Genomic DNA, 27,037 nt, shown 5'->3' on the forward strand with positions numbered 1-27,037 from the left:
CACATGCCTCTCACACAGGGACAAGTGACTGAGACAGAGAGGAAACAACAGAACGTGCTCAGGGGCCCTGGCCATCCACTCACCATTGTGTTTCTGATGTGGCCACGGCTCTCTGGTGGAGAATTCTGTTCCTCAGTGTGGACTACTTCAAATTCAGAAGAGGTCCCCTGTGAAGAGAGTTAGGAGTTGCCCAAGAGAAGACACACCAGCCCTCTTCTGAGACCCACTACTGAGAGTGACAAGCAAGGAGAACAAAAGAAGGTATCTCATCTCACATCCAGTTTATATCTAGCCTACTGTGTACAGAGGGAGCCAGCCCAGTTGAACTCATGGATGGTTACACATTGCTCCTGTGAGATCACACAGTAGGACCCCTGATAAACACCATACCATCTGTGATCTGAGGGTCATATTCCAGGGCCAATTTCCTCATCTGTAAAATAGGGATGTTAGACTAGTTGACCTGGAACTGCTAGTGTTTCAGGGTCACATATTTTAAAGGTCTTATACTTCTGAGATGTTTTTATGAACTTCATTATTTCTCAAAGTAAACCATGAAGCAGGTCCAAGGGTTATAGCCCCTTTGAACAGATGAAGAGACTGAGGTCACACAGTTTATAGTTAGTACTAATTCAGGACTGGACCCAAGACTGCAGTTCTTGCTATGGCACCAGAGCTGTCTCCTAGGTCTAGATATGTTTGACTGGTGCTCCGCTGATACACACAGCAGGTGTTATGGCCTCCATCAAGCAAGGTCCTGTGTTGGCCCTGACAACTCAATCCAGGAGATCTCAGAGGAGTGAACTGATCTGAGAAAAGTCCCAAATTCTACAAACATGAAGACGTTTTAAAATTCACCCAAATCCGAGGTGGCCAACCAATTCCATATTTTTTCACATCTCTGACATTTCAAGTGGAATTCACTGGTTGCTCAACCAACTGACAGATCCATGGTCCATGTGAACCTCCATGTGGCTCTAAGATTCTCATTAAACCTGGCCTGCAAAAACTATTTCAGTCTTCCCCTTGTCCTGGGATGGGGCAGGATAGTGGGAGAAACTGCCCAGCTTTCATCTGAGCCTCATGGCTACATGATCCCAACTCTGGTCTTAGACCTTTCCTGAAAATCCTTTCCCCTCTATATTTTCCCAGTTACTCGTGTGACCTGGAAAAATACCCTTCTCTTCCTAGACCTGATCTTTAGAATGAAGATGCTAAACTATATGATCCCTTGGGTGCTTTCTAGTCTTAAGAGTACCAAACAAAACTTCTCAAGCCAAATCTGCAGGAGATGGGTTTCTGAGCCTTCTTGAGAGTGTGAGTTCTAGGTCACATATTTCTATTTTCCTAACACTGTGTAGTCAGGGCATACTTAACTTTAAGGAACCAAATAAATGAAAAACTTCTTGGCTATACCAAGGTCTTTCTGGTAGTTTTAACTATAACTTTCATTTCAAAATGGGGAAATTGATACTTCATAAAGCTTCAGATTGACTTGCTCAATATCACCAAGCAAATCAGAATGCAGTTTCATGACTCATCCCTCTTTCCTTATGTCTGGTATCTGCCAGTGGGACCCTGAGGTCAGGCAAACTCCAGCCACAACTCCAAATGTAACTTACACTGGATGGAGGTTTGGGGACAGGTGCTGACTTGTCACTGGGGCATGCAGGGGCAGCGGGAGGTGCCGGAGTATTCATGTCCTCTCCTGGAAAAACCAAGACAGCATGGCTGAAGAGATTGGGAAGGGGAGAAGCCCAGATACCAGCCCCTCAAGGACAGTGCTAGACAGAAGAGCTCTCAGACAGAGTTCTCCACTTGAATCAGGGAACGGGAGGCAGTCCCATTAGGACTGGTTAGACTGGGAGGACAATGAGCCCTGGAATGATGGGGACAAAGCCTGAGCAGAGATGCTTTTCCCTGGACTTACTGGGAAAATCCCAAGGTGGCCACTGCTCCTTGCTACCCTGGACCTACCTTAATGATGATAAGGACACTCACTTATAATTAACAAAGTATTTGTAATAACTATTTGCCGGGTGGGGATATAGCTCAGTTGGTAGAGTGCTTGCCTCGCAAGCATAATGCCCTGGGTTCAATCCCCAGCACCGCAAACAAACAAACAAAGAAACAAACAAACAAACTATTTGCCTGGCTATTTTTGTGACAGCCCTATATACCTGTTTTATAAGTAAGGAAACTGAGGCTTGACAAGGTGTTATGATTTGGATGTGAGGTGTCCCCCAGAAGCTCACATGTGAGACAATACAGGAAGGTTCAGAGGAGAAATGATTGGGTTGTAAGAGTCTTAACCTAATCAGTGAATTGATCCCTGATGGGATTAACTGAAGAGGTAGGGTGTGGCTAGAAGAGGTGGGAATTGGGGCGTGGCTATGGGGTATAGTTTTGTATCTGGAGAGTGGAGTCTCTCTCTCTCTGCTTTCTGATCACCATGATGCGAGATGCTTCCCTCTGCCACTCTCTCCTGCCATGATGTTCAGCCTCATCTTGGGCCCTGAGGAATGGAGCCAACCTTCTGTGGACTAAGACTAAGACCTCTGAAACCATGAGCCCCCAAATAAACTTTTCCTCTACAGTTGTGCTGGCTGGGTCATTTAGTCAAGCAGCCAAAAAGCTGACTAAAACACAAGGGCACCAACTTGGCCATAGATACACAACCAGCAACTGCAAAAGGAAGACTCAAACTCAGCTCTACTTCCCCAACCCCCGGGGGCCCTTGCTGTAGAAGCCCCTGAGGATGCTCTGCTTCACTCTGGGGTTAGACCTGTACTCCTCAGGGACTCAGAAAACATTGCTGAATGGACAAGTGGAGGTTGGAAAAGTCCACTGATTGCAGCTCCATTTGGCCATTCAGCAAATGTTACCACCGGTTGAATGGAAGGCTGTCATACTGGCCTGGACCAAAGTCATAAGGTGGAGAAGCACAGGAGGCATCTGAGTCCATGTGCAGAATCTTTTCCTGCCTGGTTCTAGACCTTTCCCTAGTTGTGGAGACAGGCTGGTGTGGTGAACACACAGCACTTTAGCCTTGTGTCACCATGACCCTTTAACAGGTGGTCTGGGCTTGGACATCTGAATACACTACAGCAGGCTAACAGCCAAGTCCTGACTCTTCTTTGGGTCCTAGTTTCCCTAAATGTAAAGTAGAAGAAGGGGGCTAGGCCAGAGAGCTTGCAACTCATGTGGCAACTCTGAGGCAGCAAGCTGCTGGAGGGCTGTGCCTGGCACACAGTAGCTGATGATAAAATATCTGCTGAATAAATTTGCTGATAAAGGTCCTGAGGTCTTGTATGCAGAGGATCACTGTGATCAATTACTAATGTGTGCCACAGCCTCAGGAGTGCTGAGTCACTGGCCATTTTTAACAAGATGATGATGACTTCTACACTGGGAATTTAACCCAGGGCCTTATGCGAGCTAGGCAAGCACTCTTTCACTAAGCTACATCCCGAACCCTTTTTTTCTAGTTTTTTTTTTTGAGGCGGGATCTTGCTAGATGCCCAGGCTGGCCCCGAAGGTGCAATCTTCCTGCCTCAATGTTCCTGGGCTGGGATTACAGCTGTGTGCCAGCATGACCAGTTTAACAAGATATTTTAAAGTCTTTTTCAGATAGGACCTTCTGGGGGTGCTGTAACCAAAAATGAATGGGAGGGTGGTCTGTGACTAAGGATAAATGAGGGGGTATGTGGGTTTCAGAATGAAAAGGGGAATTTACTACTAAGGGTTTAGGCAGTTTGGGGTCTGGGGAAAGGCAGAGGTACCCAGATTCCTCTTGTACCTGTGAGCTCAGTAAGGTGGTCAAAGGAGCTCAAGGAGGGACATGGTGGTGGGTGTGGTTCACTGTCCTTGACCAGCTCCTCTGCCTTCTGGCGAAGCCGGGATGCTTCCATCTGGGACTCTTCCAAAAGTTCCCCTGGAGAGACAATGGGGAAGGAGAAGCAAAAAGAATTTACTCAGCTCTGGCAAGGGCTCTCCCAGCCCAGCCCCCTAAACCTGCCTCTTTAGACTCCAAGCCCTGGCTGCACTCCCACCATTGCTTTGGGGGCCATGTGGGACAAACCCCACCCTGGACACCAATAGAAAATGGGTTAGGGTGAGGAAGCAGGCTCAGCATTTGGGGAAACAGGTGTGGAAGGGAACTGGGAAAACTCCTGGTCCCCTGGCATCCCTTTCCTGCCCCACTCCCTGTGCACCTGGCCAGGGCACTTCGCAGAAAGCCAGGAGTTCAACTGGGCTGTGGCCCACACCTGTAACTCCAGCAACTCAGGAGGGACAGCAAGTTCAAGGACAGCCTCAGCAGCTTAGTGAGACCTAGTCTCAAGATAAAAAATAAAGAAAAGGTCTGGGGATGTAGCTTAGTGGTTTAAATTCCTAATATTGTTAAAAAATAAAAAAAAGGGGTTGGGAATTTAGCTCAGAGGCAGAGCGCTTGCCTTGCACGTGCAAGGCCCTGAGTTCGGTCCTGGGCCCTGAAAATAAATAAATAAATAAATAAATAAATAAATAAATAAAAATAAAAAATAGAAAAATAAAAAAATAAAAATAAAAAAACCCAAAAAAACAAAACCCAAGCAAGCCAGGGTCTCCCACCACAGTGCCCTAAGGCAAGTCGCAGTCTAAGCCCCCAGAGTCAGGGGCTGCCTGCAGGGCAGAGACTGAACAATATCCCCCACACTAGGACTCGGCTTCCTTCTCCTACAACTGGAGAAGGGGAAACTCCACCCCTCCCTCCTGGGTCTGCCGTCCCAAGGAGGGATCTGCCAAGCAAAGAGAAAGCATTTTAAAAGTCAGGGAGATATGTCCCCCACCCCCACACCTGAGATCAGAGATCAGAGAAGGTGGCATTAAGGCAAAGGAAGAGTTTCGGGAGTGTGGAGGGCAGGGAAATCAACAAAGGCCTCGCAAGGAGGAGGGGGAGATGGCATCTGGGCTGGGTGCTGATGCACGGGGACAGTCCTGTGGAGGTAGCTGGGATTGTTCCAGGCAGTGGAGACAGCTTAAGCAGAAGCCAGGAGAAGAGAAGTGAGGGGCCTCCAGCCACTTGCTGTCAGTGAGTTCTGCTCCCATTCCACCAGCTGGGACTATGCCCTGGTTGCCAGCTCTCCCCACCTCTCATGCCTGGGAGGATGAGGTCACTCTGGTACCAGGTCACAATCTGGGTCTTCCTGCTCCCTTTTCCCCATCTCACGCATCCCTCTTGGTCCCAGATGGCACCCTTTGGGGTTGTGGGGGGCCAGGGCTGGGAATACTTCATGCAAGCTACACAAGTGCATTCAGAGGCACGGGGGCAGAAGCCAACGCTGGCCAGCAGGGACAGAGGGATGATGTGGGCAGAGGCCTATGCCAGCTGTATTCTCTCCTGCTGGGCGGGGGGCGGGTGGGGGACGGCATCACAGCCTGTGGGAAGAGCGCTCATAGGGAGGGAGCAGGCTTTACCTAACATCTTTATCCCTTGCATTTTTTCCTTCAGCCGGGAATTCTCCTCCACTAGGCGCTCAAAAGCTGCTGATGCCTCTCCTGGAGGCGCGCTGCCCCCAGGGTCGTAGATCCGGTAGGGTCCTCTCCCTTCCATGAGGGCGGCTCAACCCCTGCCGTGGTGCCCACCTGGCTGTAAGGACAACAGCAGTATATCAAGGGGCTGGCCAGGTACTTTTTCTGGGGAAGCTCTAGTCTGTGAATGCTCCAAAAAGCAGTCTCCCTAACTCAGAGCAGAACGTAGCACTTTGGGCTGGTCTGACCACAAGAGAGCAGAACAGAAGTTACCTCCCTTCATTTGGACACTCTGCTTCTATTAATATAACCAAAGAATGGCATCAGTTTCTTAACAGCCTCACTGCACTGCTGGGTCATTTGAAACAGTATAGTCAACTATAGGTATAATGTGGAATACAAGAAAGAACCTGAACTTGGGAGTCAAAAAATCTGAATTCGTGTCCTGTGTGTGATGTCTGGAAGGATAGGGATCATGTCTGTTTTGCCCGCTACTGCATCCTCAGTGCCCAGCACACAATAATCTGTGAAGTGAATGCCCAATAAATACTTACCAAATGAATCAATAGCCTTGCCATTAACTCACTGTGGGAGGGTGAGGAGTCCCTCTCCCTCTCTGAGGAAGGGAAATGAGAGTCATAAACTAAATCAGTGATCTTTAAAGTAAAAAAGAAAAACCCTGACTAATATTTGATATACTGTCACCTTCTTCCTTTGGTCTGTCCCTTCTAGTTCTAATGAACAGAAGAAGTTTCCACCAAACCTCTGTCGAAGTGTACAGAAAGTTTTCTGAACTGATCTATTTAATTTCAACTGTTGTATTTCATTTGAAATCACTCAGAGGGTGATTTCAGCATCGTGGTCTGTGACCAAGTAGAGCGTCTCCTTTCTTCCTTCACTGATGACGAACTGAGCTACCCAGTGCTGTGTCTGGTGCTGGGGGAATTATCAGTAAATAACAGACAAGAATCCTTCATGCAGCGACTTTCTAGTGGTGGAGGCAGAGGGGTATTGGGGTGATGAAAACGCCTAGGGACAAAGGTTAAGCAGGAAAGATGAGGGAGCAACTTTAAATAGAGAAGCGGGAAAGGCCTCGTGAGGAAGGAACTATTTCAGCAAAGACCTGAAGGAGGAGAGGGAACTAGCCGTGAACAGTTGTCCGCTGTGCCAGGCACGGAGTACAAACAGCAAGGGCAAAGGCCCTGAGGCTGAACTGGACCAGCCTCCAGCCCACAGATGCTCACCAACACAGGAGCGCACCGAAGGCTTTCACTGGGCACCTCGGAAAGACTAAGGGGTCTAGGAACCACACCCCAAGATTACCACGAGGTAAAAACTCTGAATCAGGAATCCTTGCAGGCCCTTTCAAACCCACACAGTGCCAGCTGAAAGAAAGGAGTGGAGCAGGGTCAGCCACAATGCCGACTGGCCAGACCCTGCGTCCAGCGCTTCAGATGCATTCTCCCCTCGGCGGCACAGCAATCCGGAGATACAGAGATCCGTCTGAGATCACCCTTGTTTTAAAAGGAATACAACTCAGCCAGATGGCAAGGCCGGCCAGTAAGCACCAGATGCAAAGCCAGCTCTGCCTGTTCTCTGCACGGCCAGGACCACAGCTCCCTCATCAGGAGTCAGGCCCAGCAGCAGAGAGGGAGGGAGTTCAAGTCTCCTGGGTGGGTGGCAACAGGCTATCAAGTAACCTCTGGCTGCTTCCTGGCCCTGCAGCGTAAGCCCTTCCAAGGACTGAGTCCGTGGAATTGAAAGGGGCAGAAAGAAAAACAAGGTTGTGATGAGCAGGACCTTCCCCCAAGGGCTGGAAGACACACGGCAAGGGGCACCCACGCCCTCCTGGGCCCCATGAGGCAAAGGACAGCTGCCCACACACCAACACAGGAGTCATCGCTCGCTTAGGGGTGGCTTGTTTTTAACTGAAAAGGTCAATGCTGCATGGCAGCGCAACAAAGCACAGATGTACCCTCCAAACGAAGAGAGAGTGTGGGTGAGGCACACAGCAAGGGGCTGCAAATGCTGCAGATGTGAGGGTCCTTCTCTTGGCCTGTCTCCCCAAGTGCCCGGCCGACAGCACACGGCACATAGAACTGTCAGCATTTGTCCACTGGCTGAGAACTTCCTGAGGCAGGAGCAGGAAGTTTTCTGTATCTCTTAATTCCCACCTCAGTACGGGAAGGGGTCATCACTGAGAGATGAAGGGTTCACAATGGGGAACCGAAGGCTGAAGGGGCAGAGTGGAGCTACCCTCAGTGGTACAGAGCAGCAGGCGTCCCGGTTCCTGTCCCGCCTCTGCAGACACCCTCAACAGCTCACCATCAACACGACGTGATGATCTAGGTCATTCTGGTCCCATGTCTGTCTGGTTTACTCAATTGATTAGAAGCTCCAGGAGAGAGGGGACTGAGTGACCTTGTGTGCTGGGACATCTTCAGAGAATGATCCAGAGCAGGGTCTCAATAAGCTCAAGTTCAGAGCAGAAAGACCAAAAGGACCCTACCCCACCTCCTGACAGCCATATCTAAACACCCCAGAGAGAGCTCTACCATGACACCTGACCAGAGGCCCAGTGGACAACCACACCCTTTAGGCCCTCAGAGATGCCCGCATGAGGCCAAGACAGGGCACGAGGCAGGCTCAGCAACTGAAACCCCCTCCACGTCCTCCAAATCATGCCATGCCAGGGAGCCAATGAAGAAGAGGCTCATGGCCCACGGGAGCAAAACAGGGTGAACAGGGCTTTCTTCCCTCCATCCAGCCTTGGTGTTAGGCAGGAGCCTGGGGAAGAGATCAGGCTGCCAGGCAGGAGACACTCAGGAGAAACAGTCTACCCGGAGAAAAGCCTCTGGGGATCAGAGTGGCCACCCGAGGGAGGGTCTGGGCTGTTGGAGAAAAGACAAAGTGAGGGATGGGGAATTTTCAGGGCTCCTGACCTTAGATCTAGCTGGTCAGCGGCAGTTCCACAATGGTGCTGGGCAGATGGGAATCCAGAGAGGGTAGTCACTCTCGGGATGACGGAGCTGAGAGGGAAAGTCCCAATCTATCCACTACCAAATGGGATAGATTTGCACAGAATAGTTCAGTACACAAGGGACTGCAGCAGAGCAGGAGGCTGGCATGTGTCAGCGTCACCCCCTTGGCCACATACCACAGAGTGTGTCCGGAAAGAGCAAGGGAAGCACTGACCCCGCTCTTCACATGGGACAGCAGCTGGAGTTCAGAGCCCAGGAGCCCTTGGGTATGAGTTTATTTGAGTCCCCTTTATGGCACAAGTAGGGCCCAGAGCAGGAAAGGATGAGGTCACCAAAGAAAGGCAGAATGGAACCAGGACCAGAAGGTCCCTCCTCTCTCCAGTCTGCCCATAGACCCAAGCTCCATTTCTGTTCCTGCCCTGCAATCCCATTGCAAACCAAAGGTCCCCACCCCTTCTCTGCATGGGGTCTGGCAGGTGACCCACCAGGACTGGTACAAACCCCTCGCTCAACCAGAAACAGCCACTGGTGATGAGGCAGCCAGCTCAGACCTTCCAACACAAGCCAGCTTGGCTTGGTGGTAGTGCGGGGCTTCCCACAGCCTGCCCCTGAGGGGTTCGGGGGCTGCCCGGCGGAATCAGAAAGGCCCTCTGAGAGGCGGCAGGTCAGGCGGCGCCCACAGAGTGTGAGTATGAAGTGCTGCTGCTGAACTGAAGGAGCCTGGGTCAGGTGAAGAACAAGGACTGAGGGCGAGGGGCAGGAGTGCGGCCCGTTTCAGACTCGTCCCAGGGACAGAGGGCTGGCTAAGGCTGGATCAGAACTAAATTCATACTCCAGTTTCTGCACTGAAACGGTTCAGCCTGTCTGGGACTTGCCATTAGCCACATTCTGGTGGTGAAAGGGTGGGGGAAGAAGAGCCCTCAGACTACTCAAATGATATTAATTTGCATAGCCACTAATATTTACAAAATATTTAATACTTTTCCAAGCACCGTTTCCCTTCTGTTACAACAGCCCTGGAAGGAAGGCGGGGCTCATATGTGGTTTGGCATATAAGGAAAATGAAGCCCAGCTTGGGGGCTTCATCAGCTTCAAAACACCTCTGATTTGAGCTGCACCTGCAACCCAGGAAGTGAGTTCTCCTGGCCCAGAGGGAACAGTTCAAGAGACCTCTGGTTCCAGGAGCCAGAAGGTCATGGTGGTCAGTGTCCACCTAGCAGAGGCAGGCACTGCAGGAATGCTGGAAGGCGTGGTGGGGAGAGGGGTGAAAGGAAGGAGGGCTTGGAAAAGGAACTCAGAGAGGCCTGTCCTGGCATCTTCTCTGCCAGCTGCTCTCAGTGTAAATGACTGTAGCTGTTTCCTTGTGTGCGAGAGAAGGAGTCTGCATGAGACAGAAACTGGATAAGGTCTTAATGATGGCCACAGGATAGAGGAGACCCAAGCCTTGGAAGCTGGCAGCAAGCCACGGAAAGAGAAGGGACCAGTATACTAGAGACAATGGGGTCTTGGAATCAGGGAGAGAGGGGCAAACAGGGCAGGGGACAGGGAGAGGCAGAGTGAGGTGTCAGGGATGCTTGAAGGAGGTGCTCAGGTGCAAAGGAAGCCCTTCTCAGATGCTGCACCTGGCCTCACCCACACTAGTCCCGCTCTGTCCACCCTGTAGGCTGTGGGACACTGGACCAGTCACCCACCTTTTCTGAGCTTCAGTTGCCACATTTGCAAAATAGAAATAAGAGAACCTTGCTGGGCGTGGTGGTGCATGCCTGTAATCCCAGCAGCTCAGGAGGATTAGGCAGGAGGATCATAAGTTCAAAGCCAGCCTCAGCAAAACCGAGGCACTAAGCAACTCAGTGAGACCCTGTCTCTAGTAAAATACAAAGTAGGGCTGGGGATGTGGTTCAGTGGTTGAGTGCCCTTGAGTTTAATCCCCAGTACCACAAAAAAAAAAAAAAAAAAAAAAAAAAAAAAAAAGAGATCATAAAACCTACTTGGTGTAAGATCAAAGTAATTAAATAAAACAATATATGCATGGTTATAGGAGATTTTTCACTTTCTACTTCCTGATGATTTGATATATTTAATAAGGCACATATATTTGTTTTGTAATAAAATTTTTAAAATAATAATAATGAATATATAGTATGCAGCTCAGTGTTTAGCACATAATAGATACTTAGCCAGAGGCCAGGGCAACCCCTCAGCCGTGCCCAGCTGATTCAGCAGCCATGACTTCTCTCCGACCACTCCCTCTTTTAATGTAGTATTCCAGGTTCCTCTGGCCTCTTGGTAAGCCAGGTTGTGACTTCTACTTAACTTCTGACAACCTGCAAATAACCACTCTACTGCTGACCCCAGTTTAGCAGAGAGCGGGTCTAACACGATAGCTAGTGAAGACGTGGCTACCAGAAGCCCATGAACCACAGCGCTGTGCTCATGAAAGACTGGGAGTCATCTGAGCCTCATTTCCTCTAATTGTGAAGAGGAAGATCTTGGGATTCCATTCAAGGATGGCAGGAAGCGCGCCACCATGAAATCATACTGCAGACGGAAGCAAACCTGTCCGCATTCTCATTTTATGACCTCCAGTCCTCCCCACCAGTTTCAAGGCTGGCAAAATTATGGCCCTGAGTCCATCCTTCAAAGACCAGCTGGATTTTCAGGACAGTAAAACTACTGTGTATGATACAACAATGGTGGACACAAGTCGTCATGCTTTTGTTCAAACCCAGAGCACGAGCAACTATAACAGTGAACCCAAAAGTAAATGACAGGATGCTGGATGACGATGACGTGTCCATGTAGGTCCAACTACGCTGATAAACATACCACTCAGCAGTGGGGTGCTGATAATAGGGAGGTTGTGCATGTCAGGGATAGGAAATCTACAGCCTGCCTCTCAGTAATGCTGTGAACCTAAAACTGCTCTAAAAATATGAAGTCTTAAAAAAAAAAAAAAGAAAGAAAAACGAGCGACTGTCAGGCTCACCCACCAGTGATGACACGGCCCTACTTTGGACAGTGTGCACTCACGGAGCCCACGCCAGCATCCTCCCCAGTGAGGAGACAGGGCTTCACTTAGGAGTCTTGGCAATCAGAGTAGCAATGGAGGGCCTGTGGGAATACAGTCCAGATGGTATGGGAACTGGGGCTCAGGAACTGCGGGATCCAGTCAAGGCCCACTGGGGCAAAGACGCCCCCTGCCTTCATTTCCTAAGGGAGGGGCTGCAATAACAGCAGTAACACAACTAGCTGAGCTGCACCATCTACTCCTTCCTGATGATTCCAACAGTTCAGAATCTGCAACTCCTCATCACCACTTTCCGTGAGCCTTTTCCTGAAGGCTGGGATCTCCAGCTTTCATCCCAGGACCCAGGAAGATTTCCCAGAAGCACCAATCCTCCAGTGAAAGTGTGAAGGGCGCTGTCAAATATCCTGGGTTGATGGAAGTCCACAGCCCTTTGCCAGGTCCACCCTCCCCCCTGACATCCCCAGGGCTCCAGGCCAGCCTAAGGACTCTGTGTCCCTCAGAAGCAGCACACGTCTGCCCTGTGTCCCTCCTCTCCCCTCCTTCCTGCTGAGCCACCGCAGAAGGCGCTCTGCTGCATCCAACCCAGGCCACAGCAATCCGGCAAACCCCTGAGCTAGAAGTCAGCCCGGACCACCTGCTGGCTAAACACACTGCAAAAGAGGCCTCTGGGGTACCTAGCTAAAGCTGGGAGGGAAGGTGACAGTTTGTTAAACACTACCATCATTATGTACACTACCTCGTTTTCTTCTTACCACCCAGAGAGGAAAGCTGTGACCCTGCTTTTAACCCCTTTGCCTAGAGAGCATTACCTCTATTTTTCAGATGAGGAAGTCGACTCAGAGAGGTTAAGTTATCTGCCTAAGGACACAAGGCTGGTTAGTGGAAGAGCAAATAATCTAGCCCTTGATCTGGGAGACTTCAACACTGGTGCCCTTTCCACTGTCCTGCTGCCGAGGGAGGCTGGAGTTTGAAGTTCTAGGTGGACGGGGATCAGTTCTGCTGCCTGATTCTCCAGAACATGCCCAGCTTCCTGGTCCCTGACTTTGTATACAACAAGGGCCCAGTCTGCTCCTGATCACCTGATTACCAGGGCTTAGCATCTCGGGCTGGAAGCAGGCTCAGGAGACTCAGTCCTGTGCTCGTCGGGTCCACAGAGGAGCCACAAGACTCTGGCTGGCCATCTTCAGCCAGTCAGACCTCCGCAACTTACTCCCCGAGGCAATCTTCTGGGCAGCCAGCACAGGCTGCAGGCAGGTGCTCCCAGTTCTGCTTCCACTGGGCTGGGTTCTACCCTCTGGGCTCCCCTGAAGTAAGGAACAAAATGTTCCTCTTTCCTATTCACCTATGGAGAGATACAGAACCTCAAGTGTGTTCTTGTAGACCTTGTTCCTTGCACTGTCCCCCATAGATACTAGCTTCCAGAACCTTCCCCAAACCCCACAAAAAGTCCACACCCCTACCCTATCTACAAGATCATCTTGGAATTAAACATAGCACTCCAGGTGTGGGTTGCCTGGCCAGACACTGAGGGACTTTCACCTCCATATTTTAAGAATTATATCTCTACTAATATAGCCTTGGTGCATATTTGCTTTTTGTATAGATGGGTTGCCTCCAGTAAAAAGTGTCTGCTACAGTTTGATTACTGAAGGTCTTCCAAAGGTCCATCTGTTAAAGGCTTGGTCCCCAGGGTGGTGATACTGGAGATGGTAGGCCTATAAGGAGGTCCTTCGGTCACTGGGGACATGCCATCAAAGGGAACTGTGGGACCTCAGGCTTTTTCCCTTCTCTTTGCTTCCTGGCTGACAAGGTGAACATTTTGGCTTTGCCCCATGATGTGGAACCTTGCCACAGCCCAAAGCAATGAGGCCAATTGATTGAGGACTGGAACCTCCAAAACTGTGAGCCAAAATAAACCTCTTCTCTTTATAATTACCTTGGGTATTTCATCACATGACAGAAGGCTGACTAACACAGTGTCCTTTCTCGGTGATGCTGACAGCACACATATATGGCCAACTGGCTGAGAACAAAGTTCTGCTGCAGAAAAGTGTGCTTGAGGAGGTTTCCCTTAACTAATGAGCCAAGACTTGTCAACTGATTGAGTAATCCTCTTCTGAGCCATCTAGAGCTCTTTGCATCAGCATATACTAGGCAGATGTGCATGGCCACAAGCATCAGCATACACTGGGCTGGGCAAAGATGTGCACGGCCACAAGCTAAGTTATAGTAAAAAAATGACTTGAATGTCCACCAGGAGAGGACTAAATAAATAACTGGCACATTCGCTCAATGGAATACTATACAGCCATGAAAACAGTGAAGTAAACTGCTTTGCCATCACATACAAAAATGCCCATAAAATAAAAAGCAAATTGCAGATTTATACATACAATAGGATACTATCTTTAAAAAAGCAACAATGCTACGTGTGTGTGTGTGTGTGTGTGTGTGTGTGTAAAATCTAATATGTGCACAGGAAAAGGAAAATGGGGGCCCTTTGTACACAGCTCTGGAGAAGGACCTGGCATAGGAGTTGAAAGCAAAAGAATTCTATATTTTATCTATGATATTTTAGCTTGTTATATGGAAAAACTAGTCCGGTTCTTATGCAATGAAAAAGTTAATTAGAAGGAGGAGAGAGAAGACAACTTTCATTTCTTACCTTTTACTTTGGGTACTGCTTGAATTTGAGGGGATTTTATCCCCATGGAGCATGTATTACTCTGTAACTTTTTAAAAGATTTTAAAATAATATTTAAAAAAATGATTTAAGTGGCTTGACAAGATCAGAAGGACCCACTGTTCTCGCACCAAATGAGCTGGAGGGCTCAGGTAAGGGGTGGGAACTTCCTTGCCACGTGCCTGCTTTGTGTGCACAGTCAAGCCTGTGGGGATCCAGTAAAAATCCAGAAGTCAAGTCTGGGGACAGGTTTTCTAGCTAAGGAATAGTGTGTTTGGAGAGGCGACAACTGTAGAGGAGAGGTGCATCTGGGGCCTTAGAGGCTCTGGCTTCGGGAAGGGGAGCCGGCTTTAAGGACAGCAGGGCAGCAGAACAGGACGCCTGCTCTGCTGGTGAGGCAGCGGAATCCAGAGGCGTGGGACTCGACTCCAACCACGCCATCCTCAAGGAGCAAGGTGAGATCCAATCTCACCACCACGTCTCTAGCCCCAACTCTGCTTCCCTGTCACCAAAGGCCCGAGAAGGGCTGGGAATCCCAACAAGGCCCCACACACAGCCTTCCAGTGAGCCTGGCTTCTCTTCCAGCGGCCGGAGCCTCCCTGAGCCCAGAAGGAATCGCTTCAACCAACAGCTATGCAGAAAGAGAGCACTAAGCCTGACCATGGGACAGGAGGGGGTTCCGACGACGCTTCTGTCACAGTCCCCTGCACGCAAGGGCTGGTTTATTCCACCCTGTGACTCCCCACTCAAAGGAGGAAGATGTCGGTTTTTGAGAATTCCCCTTATACCAAATATGGTGGAAAGAGGATTTGATAGATTCAGGCCTGGCTCTGCTCCCTCCCTGGGTGACCTTGGGCAGGCTTCACTTTCCTTGTCTTTCTCCCGTGTAGGCCAGGTAGAAATAATAGACCTGTTTGAAGACCTTGAAGTGCTATTCAAACAGCTGCCACAACAGCTATGAAAACACTAAGAAGGGAAAGGCAGGACAGGTGATAGATACTCAGGGAAAAGCCAAGAATGCCTGTTTCCATAACAAAGGGCTGACAATTACCTAAAGGGAAAAATAAATAAATACATTTTAATAATAAATAAATAAATAAATTCCATGGTACTTTCACATCAGGGAATACCATATGGCAGTGAAAAATGAGTGGACCAGTTACAGATATAAACATAGATGAATTCCACAAATATATTAAGCAAAACAAACAAGCTGTGGAAGAATACTGACTGTATGACAGCATTTAAATAACATTTTAAAACATATGAAACAATTGGGTGTTGTGGAGTACACCTGTGATCCCAGCGACTCGGGAGGTTGAGGCAGAAGGATTGCAAGTTCAAAGCCAGACGCAGCAAATTAGTGAGGCCCTAAGCAACTTAGTGGGGTCCTGTCTCAAAATAAGAAATCAAAAAAAGGTTGGGGATGTAGCTCAGTGGTTAAGCGTCCCTAGGTTCAATCTCCAATACCAAACAAACAAAAAAGAAACAATATTATTTTAAGAATGTATACATTTATGATAAAATCATAAAGAAATACAGGAGAATAGCACTAAATTCAGAGTACTGAATTATTGGGGTGGTAACCAGGGAGAAATTTCAGGAGTGTGGAAAATGCATCACACCTTGAATGGGATGAGTGGACACCCAGGGGTCTGCACGTTACCCTCTCTATCTGAAAGACTCAGTAGTACTTTCTAAAAGTCAATGTCACTGATTCCCAGGGTTCAGGTTCAGGCAGAAGTAGCACTTACAGAGGCACAAGTGAAGGTGTCAAGGGATCAGGGCTCCCCAGACCACTGCCCAAGCTGGCTGTGTTGAAGGCCAAGGATGAGGGGCCCGAAGACCTCCAGAAACAAGACAAGCATTCTGTAGGGTGGGAGAACAAATCAAGGCCCTGACTCATGGGCACCGCCATGCCTGCCCTAAAAATACCAGCTCTGGCCTCTGAGCAGGTCTCCTTGGTGACATGACCGCTTGCCACAGTATTCATCCCTCATTCCCCACTGGGCCGCCTGCTTACCAGCCACACAGGCGCTCCAGGACAATGGGCTCCTGTCTCTTAGGGAACAGCCTGAGGGTAAGGTCTTTGGGAAAGAAGTGCTCAGTCCTGCAGGGACAGCCCTCACACAAAGAGCCAGCTGCTCCTTTCCAGTCATCGGTTCCAATCAGAACACTGACTGTGCTGGGTTGCTCACAGGAAGAACATCAAGAACTTCCTGCAATGGCCGTGGGGGCTGCCCAGGCTTATCTCTTGGGGTTTGGAGCTGTGCCTTCCTCCAGCAGCTCTTCTGAGGATCCCAGCACTCTCCTTATGCAGAGGGCCAGGAACAGGACAGGCAGGTTCTGGACACAAGGAGGGCAGCTCAGAAAGCCCTGGTCCAATGGGAACAGCGTGGAACCTGCTGGAGCCAACAAGAGGGTGGCCCAAACCAGGTCTTGTGGTGGCCACCTGTGCATTCTCTCACCATGCCACACCACTGCCTCCTTTCCTCAGAGTGATCAGGTGAGCAATGAAGGGGAATGGAGGTAGGAAGAAGCAACCTGGACAGAGGAGGGCCCACAAAGGAAAGATGTCTGCAATAACACTCCAAGGGGGCTTAGGGAGTAGCCCAGTGGTGGAGCACGTGTTTAGCCTGTGCCAGGCCCTGAGTTCAATTCCCACCCCACAAAAAAGAAAAGAGAAAAGAAAATATCAGAAAGGGTTGCCTCTAAGGTAGTCAGCTCCCTGACCCTGGGGTGGGGTCAAGCAGGGGGAGGAGGATGCTACTACGGAGGGCACTCAGATGCTCTCTGAGCCCCTCCTACCGCTGAGTTCCCACCACTCCAAAGAGGGACAGCTATTTGAGACAAAGTAAAGCATGACCATTAAGAGAGGACAGAGTGGTAGAAGGCTGGAGGCAAGTTATCCAGAAGCACAAAAAACAGGACCATCCTCTACTGAAATCCTTCAACAGCCTCATCAGTAGCTTCCCTAACAGTGAGGGCCGCTGGTATTCACCGAGTGCTGGCCACGTGTTGGCCCTGCATTGAGTGTCTGGGACACACTGTCTCAGGAATCCATCACCAGAGAAGGTAGCCCTGATGTTGCACAGCACTACAGGTGAGGAAGTGCAGGCCCAGAGTGGCAGAGGCAGCCCTAGCGGGCTCTGCACCAGGGGCTCTCAAAGAGCCACGGGATTAGACGCTCTGGTGGTGCAGCCCTGCCTTCCTTTGATGCATGTTCCAGTTTGTGAACCAATTGCTCTAATTCCCAATGCACGACAATTGTCTTTAGGGTCACTGCCAACCCAACTGGTCAGCTTCCCTAACCCAGAAGGTCCTTACTCCAAATCTTCTGCCTGGTCCACAAAGTCCCAGGCCCCGTTTTACATCTCATCATCTTTCTAGGGTCTGCCCTTGAAGTTTCATCTTCCCAAAAGCCCCACGGACCATCTGATGCCTGAAACTACGTCACACCCCAGGGTTCATGCCAGGCAACTCATTCAGCACTTGCTGGCACACAATGCCTCCCAGGGACTGCTCACAGCTCCCACTCGACTACATGTTCCTGGAGGCCTGAGCCTGTTCCTTACACACCTGTGTCCTGGACACCGCACAGCACAAGGCACAGACAGCCGTCAGCAAATGTTTGCTAACACAGGAAGGGAAATGCCTTGGGAAAGTAGACCCTCATTCTCATCCTGCCTTCCTATGTCAAGGCCTCAGTTTCCTCATCTGTGAAATGCACTGTTATTCTAGTTTCTTCTCCTTCACTGAATAAACCCAGCAGAGCCTCATCCCAGACTCTTCCCCAGTGTCAGAGACAAACACAAGAAGACTAAAGAGGTCCCTGCCTTCACCATTATATTATAGGAAGAGAGAAAGATAATAAATAAAATGATCAGATGCCAGCCATGAAGTTTTGTACATGCTTTCTCATTCACAAATAAACAAATTTATTTCTGACCTTGGTGAAAGCATGAAAAAAATGAAGTAATGTGACAGAAAGTGAAAAAAAGGGGGTACTTTGCATAGAAAGGTCAGGGAAGGCCCCTCTGAGGAGGTGACATTTGAGCTGAGACTTGACAGATAAGGAAAATCAGCCATGGGAAGAGCTGGGGAAAGGTTTTCCAAGCAGAGGGAACAGTAGGTGTGCAGGTTCAGGGTGAGAACAAGCTGGACATGCTGGAGTGTCCCTCTAGGCTGGCATGGTGTGACTAAGCCACACCTAGTGCAGAAGGAAAATAGTAGCCAGTGGAGTGAGGCAGACAAATAGCCTCCTACAATGTTGCCTCGCTCAAATCAGGTCGGCCTGACCCAACCAGGACATCCGGGCCTCAAGTTGCAGGCAATACTGGGGGTAAGGGTATGAGTCAGACCCACGGCTTCCTGGGGCCCCAAAAGACCTGGTATGGGTATCCAGGAGCAGGCACCAACCCTCAGCCATGCTGTATCCACACCCACAGGATACCCATGGGTTAGGGACTACATGAGCACGTAAGTATATAGAACACAGGACACTCCCACCTGTAGTTTCCAAAGGGCATAATCAAAGGCTTCCAAAAAGGGCAAGTCCCTGATCACATTATTTTCTTTGCACACAGCCAAGACAATACCTTTGGTCATTGGAAAGGGAAGGAGGTCCAAGGTTCAAGGCTTACTAGTCTTGGGCAAGTCTTAACTTTTTTGGGCTTTAGTTTCTTTATCTAAAAACTGAGACTATTACAAGGTTGTTAGAAATGAAACACAGCCAGGCGTGGTTGTGCACACCTATAATCCCAGAGGTTCAGGAGACTGAGGCAGGATAGCAAGTTCAAGGCCAGGCTCAGTAACTTGGCAAGGACCTAAGTAACTCAGTGAGACCATGCCTCTAAATAAAAAAGGGCTGGCAATGTGGTTCCGTGGTTAAACACCCCTGGGTTCAATCCCTAGTACCGCCCCCTCATCCCCCAAAGAAACACTGAATGTAAAGCACTGTGCCTGGCACATGTAAGTGTTCATAAATGTAAGCTATTAATAATACCATTATTGGATTCTTCATTACCTCAAAAGGAATATTAATACAATATCACTGAGTTGCTGAGTTTGAACTAATAAATATTCCACCCTCCTAATACAACATCCATTGTCAAGATCAAAAAAAGTTCTGGGAGCCTCCTTTTCTGACCTCTCATCAGATGCCGAAATCCCCTCTACCACATCCCCATTGTTTGAAAAATGAGTAAGAGCTGATTAAATTCTATTTTGACGTTACTGTGAAATAAAAATGATGCATTAGGAATCTACACATTTCCTTGCACTGTCATTCTGTAAGGGGATGGGGATGATGTTGCTGATTCTTTTGCATCATTCACAAAAGTCCCTCCCTCCCCTTACCAAAGCACAATTTCTCACCTAGTCGCACAAAATTCCCACCCACTCTTTTACACACAATTAATGAATGTGTAATGCAATTACTTTCATATACATTATCTCTCTTTCACACACACACCATCCTAAGTGCAAAACTCAACCAAAAGTAAAAACTCCACCCCTGAAGTCACTCCCAGAAACTCACAACATTTACCCTGCACATGCAAACAACGTCTCCAACCGTGTGCAAAAATGTTCTAACAAAAACAGTATAGTAGGGCCTCTGGAGCCAAATGCCTGGGTTCAAATTCTCACTTTGCAACTCCCTAGTTGTACAAACGCAATATCCAAGGATCTCGATTTACTAAACCGCAGAAGAGGGCTAATAATATTCATGTTTAGGATGGACATAAATAAATGACATTAACACGTAAAGCTTTTAGATCAACATTTGGAAAGCTCCCAATAAGAGTTATTTTCCTCATCGTTAACATGTACACTTTGCTTCCAAAACTTTATACAAGACTACTAACGCCGCGTAGGCAGGTGTCTCTAAAACAGCCCAGCGCCGCAGCACCGCCTGCACCCAGAGGGTCTGCACAGCACAACGCCTCACGCCACGCCCGGCCGCGCTCCCCCTCGCGGTGCGCACGCGCGCCCCCCGCCACGCTCAGCTCGCGGCAGGGAGTCCCACGCAGCCTGGCCGCCCGAGATGCCCCCGGACCGCGCGCCCTAGGGGTCCGGGTTCAGGCCGCTTACTGCGGCCTGACCTCCTACCGCACGCCCGGTCATTGCCGACCGAGGTTCTGAACCGCCCGGGTCCCGGCCTCCCTTCTCCCTCCATCCCCGCTGGGCCCGGCCGGCTTACTTAAGGACGAGGGGTTGGGGGAAGGACAGAGCGCCGCTCACCGCGCCCAGCCCCGAGTCCAGGGTCGGGACAGAGGCCCAGGCCAGGTCTCGTCCCCGCGGCACTCCTCCGGCTCCCGGGCCAGGGCAGGGGGACACGGCCGAAGACGAGGAAGTGCTCGGGGCCCGGCTGCCCCACCTCTGGGAAAGTCCCCGGTGATCGACAGGCCGATCGACCAATCGCGCGGCGCGCTCCTGCCGGCCCGCGGCCGCCGGGGGGAGGGACGCAGCGAGGTAAACAGCGGCCGCCCGAGTTCTGCCCGAGCGAGCGTAGCGGCCGCCGGTTATCCTGGCAGCCCCCTCGGCCGCCTTGCCGCGGGCAGCGCCCTCCTCGGTTCCGGCGCCGCCGCCCCGCGCCGTGCAGCCCCTCGACCGTGCAGCTCTTCGCGGCATTCCCCGCGCCGGAAGGCCGGGGCGGAGGCTTGGGACCACCTTGTATGCGGGAATTTCAGGGCGGAGGCGAGCCACAGAGACCACCCAACCTCTTCCTGACGCCGGGGGGCCGGAGTGAGGAGGGGACTTGCTAAAAAGCTTTTGGAGCGAAGCCAAAGCTGGAGCTGAGGGCCGCAGAGTTCTGTGCAGGACCCTCCTAGACAGCGAGGCGATAGAAATTTCCAGCTAAAAGGACCTTTAAAGTATCCTGTTGTTAAGTCTAAATTTTTTTTTTCTTCACATTTACTGCTCCAGGGATTGTAAACACTGCATACATTATTTTATTGGCACAATCGCCTTAGTGACTGGGAGTTTTAGCCCCTCCTCCCCTACTTTAACTATAAACAGTATACCAGAGTTTGGTTGACCTCAGTAAGGGGCGAATCAAGTTTCAAACCCAGGTGGGCAAATCCAGAGGCTTTCTTCCATCCTATCAACCTATAGAATAGGATAATCCCAACAGGCTGTAGGGTTTCCTAGGCCTGTAAGGAACAGTAACTTGCTTTCGACAAGAATAGGGACACTTTTAAGCCCATCATTTTGTTTTAAAAAAAAAAAAAGTTAAGATTTCATTCCAAAACGCAAAAAAGTCTTGAAATAAAGGACAGCTCTTAAAATTGGGTAATACAGCGTTATGAAAGTCCATTGCAAAAGACCCATTTCACTGAAGCTCTTGAAAACTTAATCATTCATAGTCGTTCATTTTCAGAAAGCACTGTGGGAAAGGATTGTGGGGTCTGTTTCATACGTGGCCCCATTTCACAGAAGGGGAGACTTGTCAATCAACTCTGACTCTGAACACACAGAGACACTGAGCCAAGTATATGTCTAGTCCAAGAATTCTGTTTTCAGGCCTTGTGACATCCTGGGTGTTATCAAATTTTCAAAACAATATTTATTCTAGTTCACTTTAATTATGAAAAAATAAGTATACATATATCTTGATTCTGAAGGGAAGGAAAGATACAGAAACCAGCCAAGGCCTCACCAGGTATTACCATCAGAGAAAGATGCAGGGAGACTGGGAGCTTTGGACCTGGGTCACCTGGCTGCTGCCATTCATCATTTCCGAGCATTCAGTCCCTAGCAAATACATTTAGGGGACTCCCCTATGCTTCCCAATTCACCTCTTCTTACAATGCCGCCTTCCTAATCCCAATCCAAGTCTCCACCTCCGCCCTCATCCCACAAACACTGAAACTTACTTAAAATGAAGGGTCTTCAATTATTTGCATTTTTTCCATACTGTGTCAGTTATTTTTATGAAACATCTGACTAGATAGTTGACCAAAGCATTTCATTCCCCAAGGTACCTGATGAATCCTGGGTAGATTTGTTGGAGAAGACTTAGGCTTGATGTGAAAATGTTTTCAGTCATCTTTTTGTCTGATTTCCTAGTTTAGGATACTTTTCTTTCTTTTTTGGAGGGCAGAGCACTTTACCACGAGCCACATCCCCAGCCCATTTTTTTAGAAATTTTGAGACAGGGTCTAAGTTGCTTAGAGTCTTGCTGAGTTGCTGAGGTTGGCCTCAAACCTGCAATCCTCCTGTTTCCACCTCCCCTGTCGCTGGGATTATAGGTATGTGCCATTGTGCCCTGTTGGGATACTTGTTCTTTACAGTTAACACTGTGCAAAAACTTATCTGTTCAAAATTATCACTGAAACCATTTGCAATCCTTGCAAGTCTTGTTTTGACCTCAGAGTATCGCACCATGATAGGGGCTCTGGAGACCATTGCTCATAACCCCTATTTGTGGTCTTTACATAGCACAGGACTTGCTCAAAGCCCCACATTTGAAGTGACATCACAAGGATTGGAATTTCAGGCCTTGGTTCCCAATCCTGTGTACTTTTGTCTACTGCCCTGTGTTGTCTTCGCAATGTCATGATTCATCTCGATTTCTTCCAGAAACTCAATACGTTCATGAACACAGGCCATGGATCTAATGAATGGGATTCCAACTCAACTATTTACTACCTGGGTGGCCTCTAAAACTCAGGTTCCTTTATGAAAGATGGGGATAATTGCACCTCCTCTCAGGTGGATTGTGAGGATGAGTATGGTAATGCAAAAAAGCCTAAGACTCAGCACACAGTAGGTAGTTGAGAAATGGTAATGGGCATAGATGTGGGTTGCATGCATTAAGTATAATTTCAGTTTTAAACCCAGCAATATAGCACTAGGTTGCATTCTCCCATCCACATTCCTTAAGGGACCCTAGGCTCTGGGGCATAGAGAGGATGGGAGTCAGGCCCCCAAACCGCACCACCCCTTTGGCCTAGAAGGGGATTTCCAAGTCAAGCCAGGAAGCTGGGCCTGAGGCTGGGATCTGAGTGACTCAGCCAGGTGGCAACTTCTTGCTCTTCCAGAGTGACAACAAGCACATGCTCAAAGCCCCACCTGGGAGGAGAACCAAACTGCTTGTGTTTTGTTTTATTTTGTTTTAAAGCAGGCAGTTTCCTAATCTTTCTGTCACTCCCTGCTCCTCCACCACCTCTGCCAGAATAGCTCCAAATATACATTTGAAGAAAATAAGAAGCATGCAAAAATATCCACCTATAACAAATTTAATTCTAAACCAGAAGGGGGTGGAGGCTGCATCATAAAAGTATTATAAAACCAGGCACCATTGCGCATGCCCCATAATCCCAGCGGCACAGAAGGATCACAAATTTGAGACCAGCTTCAGCAACTTAGTGAGGCCTGGTCTTAAAAAAGAGCTGGGGCTATATCTCAGTGGTAAAGCATCTCTGGGTTTAATCTCCAGTGCCCCTCCACATATACAAAAAAGTGTTATAAAGTAACATGGAGTATTTGCTGTGTGCTAGACTGGCACTTGTCCACAATTTATCTCCTAACCAGTCCATAAGGTGGGTACTAATATTCCCATTTCACAGATGAGACAGGGGTTTTGAGGTACTAGATGACTCACACAAGATCTTATAGAGCAGTAAACACCTGGAGGACAAAGAGCCAGGCTGTTAAACTCTTACCACTCTGAGGCATTATACTGCAGATCTTGCCAGTAGGTTTATTACAAAAGTGACAGAGATAGACTTCTCAGAAGAAAAGGGGCCCCAGAGCTGGGAATTCCACTCCCAATCTTTTTAAAATTTTCAGTTTGAAACAGGATCTCACTAAAGTTGCCCAGGCTGGTCTTGAACTTGTGATCCTCCTGCTTCAGCCTCCCAAGTAGCTGGGTTTGCAGGTGCACGCCACTGTGTCAGGCTTATGTAGAGTTTATGATTAACACTTGGGACCAGAACTCAGAACTTTTGTGATTGCCACACATCCCACTGATGGGAAATGGAGCTTCAAAGTCAAACAAGTGTGTGCCTCATTCCAGCTGGAGAATGAGTGACTCAGGGCCAAGGTGAGGGGTGAACAGAACTTGGGGGAGCAGGGGAGCAGCTAATGAACCTGACAAAGAGCAGTCCTGGGTCCCTTCCTTAGATCCATAGCCTGAAGCAATCTCAGGAATGTAAAACCCTACAGTGGATTCTAGGTACTTTTTGGTGTTGGGTGTGGTATGTATATCAAAGAGCGATTTGGGTGATAGCTGAGTGAGATAATGCATGTCAAGCACATGCTACTGACTGAAACACTATCAGCTAATCATAGCATTTTTCAAATAAGAAATAAATGAGCAAAGTCTATGGTCTCAGATTCCCTCCCTCAGCCTAAGAAGGCATTTTAAAATTCTACCCGCTTTCATGAGGGGATGGGAAGATGTCTATAACTTCACAATGCACTCAGCACTTCAAGGCAGATGAAACCATTTATATCCACAACTTGTGCCTTTTCCAAGAGATACATCACATGGGTAAAGCATGGGCTCTGGAATCAGACTTGGGTTTAAATCTCAGCCCTGCTACTTACAGTCTGTCCCTCAGTTTCCTTATCAATGCCAGGAAGGCTATAAAAGTACCAGTGCATGGGAAAGTGATAATTAAATGCCAAAGAAAAGGAAAGCAGTGGTCATTGTAATCATCAACCCTGCAAGACGGCAGAGAGTGTTTTTCTCTCTGCCCCAGGGAGGACCTTGGGGCTTACAGCGGGGGAGTAACTTGCCAGGACCTCTCAGATTGCTCTCTGAGGAGTGGGGCCTGGAAGCCATCCCCACTGACTTTTTCTTCAGGCTCTTTCCTGTTTTCCTTTCTGCATTCCAATTCTTACCCGTGTCCTTGTCCTGGCTGTTACTCTTTGGTTTCTAGGGCACCATGGGAGGAGAAGAAAGGACAAAGTGACACTGGGGGAAATTCCCAGCCTTGTCACATACGTGGCCAGGCCCCTCCCACAGTCCCTAGGAGTCCCAGGTCTCCCCTGCTCCAGCTTCTTTCCCTCTGGCCCCCTTGTCTCCAGATCAGGGTGTCAAAAAGGATTTGGGCTGGGATCCAAGCTTGCCCCTTGTCATCCTGGAAGTGGGAATAGGTTGGCTAGCCTGGTCCCATCCCTCAGGGAGGCAGACCCACACAACTGGAGCGTTTCCTAATCTCGGGAAGCCCTAACAGGGCCCTCAGAGCAGTCGTCTTTCAGTCCTGCCCCCTCCCTCCCATGTCTTCACCCACACCCCACTTTTCTAGGGCCCCTCCTCATTCTCCCTCCTTTCCTCTGCAGCCCACAAGCCACTGTCAGACGTGGCTTCCACTCCTCACCCTCCTAGCCAGGGACTTCCCTGGGCTGGGCCTCTGACCAGCTTTGGAAAATCTGGACTGTTTATGATCAAAGAGGAGGCCACATCACTGTTCTGCCAGCCCTTGGCCCACTCCCAGGGCCCCGGGCTCTCTGCTAAAGGTTCAAACACAGAAAGGTCCAGGGGCCCTAGGAGCTAAGCAGGCAGGAAAGAGGAGAGAGGTCTTTTTGCTACAGTGATAAGGAAGATCCCAGCCTCCATTATGCTCCCGAGAGAGCACCTGGTCTTTACCTGTTTGATTTTAGACTTCTAAAGTGCCCAACATACCCTGGCTCTCAAAAACTCACATTCACAGACAGACACACATAGGTTTTGCACAGAGACATATTCTCACACATACATGTAAACATAGTTACAAATGTACACTTACACGGACCCACACATATACACTGTCATGGGTCCGATTCAAGTTCACAAACAGACAAGTTCTCTCACACACATACATTCATGTTCATACTTTCAAACATACTCCTTTTTTGGGTAGGGGGAGAATAAGACAAAATCAGACTTTCTTTTCCTTTCCTTTGGATAAGCTAGCGAAAACTGGAGAGCAAAAGAATGACCAAAAAGACAGGGCAGGAAGAGAAAACAAGATGGGGAGAAAAGTTTGAGGAGAAGGAGGCCAGGCAAGGAGCAAAGGCCCAGACCCAAGACCTGGGTGGGCAGAGTAAGCTGGACTGGGTAGCAGTGGAGCCCAGCTGGCAGGAAAGAGGAGGCCAGGCAGCTCTTGGCACACAGCTGGCAAGGTTGGGTGGCTTCGGTACCCTTGTGGCCGTGAGCCCTCTCCCCTGTCCTGGCTCATCTACCCCCAGTCTGGATCACTCACCTGGGCAAGGGCAGGAAAATCCGAGGGTGTGTACAGCGGGGGCTGCTGTCCCTGCGAAGGCTCCTCAGCTCACTGTGCTTCTGCAGGAAGGAGGGCTGGGCTGAGCTGACTTTTAGGCAGGAGGGGAATTCCCCGCGATGCAGGAGCCAGCCGCCAGGCAGCCCCACAAGGCCCAGCTGAGGCCCCATCCTGCCCTCTGGCAAAGCACAGGGCCCTTCTTTGTCAGTCTCCACCTGTCAATTCCCAGACTGGCTGTCACTTGCTATGAATTCCAGTGAGGGGAGAGGGGGGTTCAGAAAGCCTGATGATCCTTTGGGTAGGAACAGGCACAGGCTCAGGGGCAGGGGCAGGGGCAGGGGCAGGAGCGACCTGGCCTGCCCTGCCTGGGTTCTCCTGAGGACTTCTATTTCCTCCTTTGCCTAACGTGGGGGATTCCAGTGCTCAAGCCCCTGAGGAAATTGCCAGATGTGCAGCCCACATCCTCCGGCCTTGTTACTATCCCATCTGTTTCCACTTACTACCCTCTCTGGATCCTCCACAGAGAAGGGAGAGCCCACTCCTTCCCTTCTGCATGCTCCTTCCCTCCTTTCATTCAGATGTCAAATGAAACCTAAAGACGTACAGTACAGCCCTAGGAGTG

At 49.4% G+C, this 27,037-nt stretch overlaps 1 protein-coding gene across 6 annotated transcripts in view; it reads right to left on the reverse strand.

Annotated features, from left to right (window-relative positions):
- Nucleotides 1-26,484, reverse strand: part of Tnip1 (TNFAIP3 interacting protein 1) — a 51,995-nt gene extending 25,511 nt beyond the window's left edge. For 2 of the 6 annotated variants that reach the window (XM_047554965.1, XM_047554961.1), the window contains exons 1-5: nt 20,406-20,594; nt 5,458-5,629; nt 3,800-3,934; nt 1,623-1,708; nt 84-167 (exon numbers count right to left, since the gene is read on the reverse strand). In XM_047554965.1, the coding sequence (XP_047410921.1) occupies nt 84-167; nt 1,623-1,708; nt 3,800-3,934; nt 5,458-5,593 (441 nt within the window). In that variant the 5' untranslated portion in view covers nt 5,594-5,629; nt 20,406-20,594. Of the gene's footprint in view, nt 1-83; nt 168-1,622; nt 1,709-3,799; nt 3,935-5,457; nt 5,630-20,405; nt 20,598-26,397 lie in introns of those variants that run through there. The other 4 variants (XM_047554964.1, XM_047554963.1, XM_047554967.1 and 1 more) reach the window with 4 other exon arrangements.
- Between the last annotated feature and the right edge of the window lie 553 nt (nt 26,485-27,037).

This window comes from Sciurus carolinensis, chromosome 6 (assembly GCF_902686445.1).
Source record: "Sciurus carolinensis chromosome 6, mSciCar1.2, whole genome shotgun sequence".
Taxonomy (NCBI): Eukaryota; Metazoa; Chordata; class Mammalia; order Rodentia; family Sciuridae; genus Sciurus; species Sciurus carolinensis.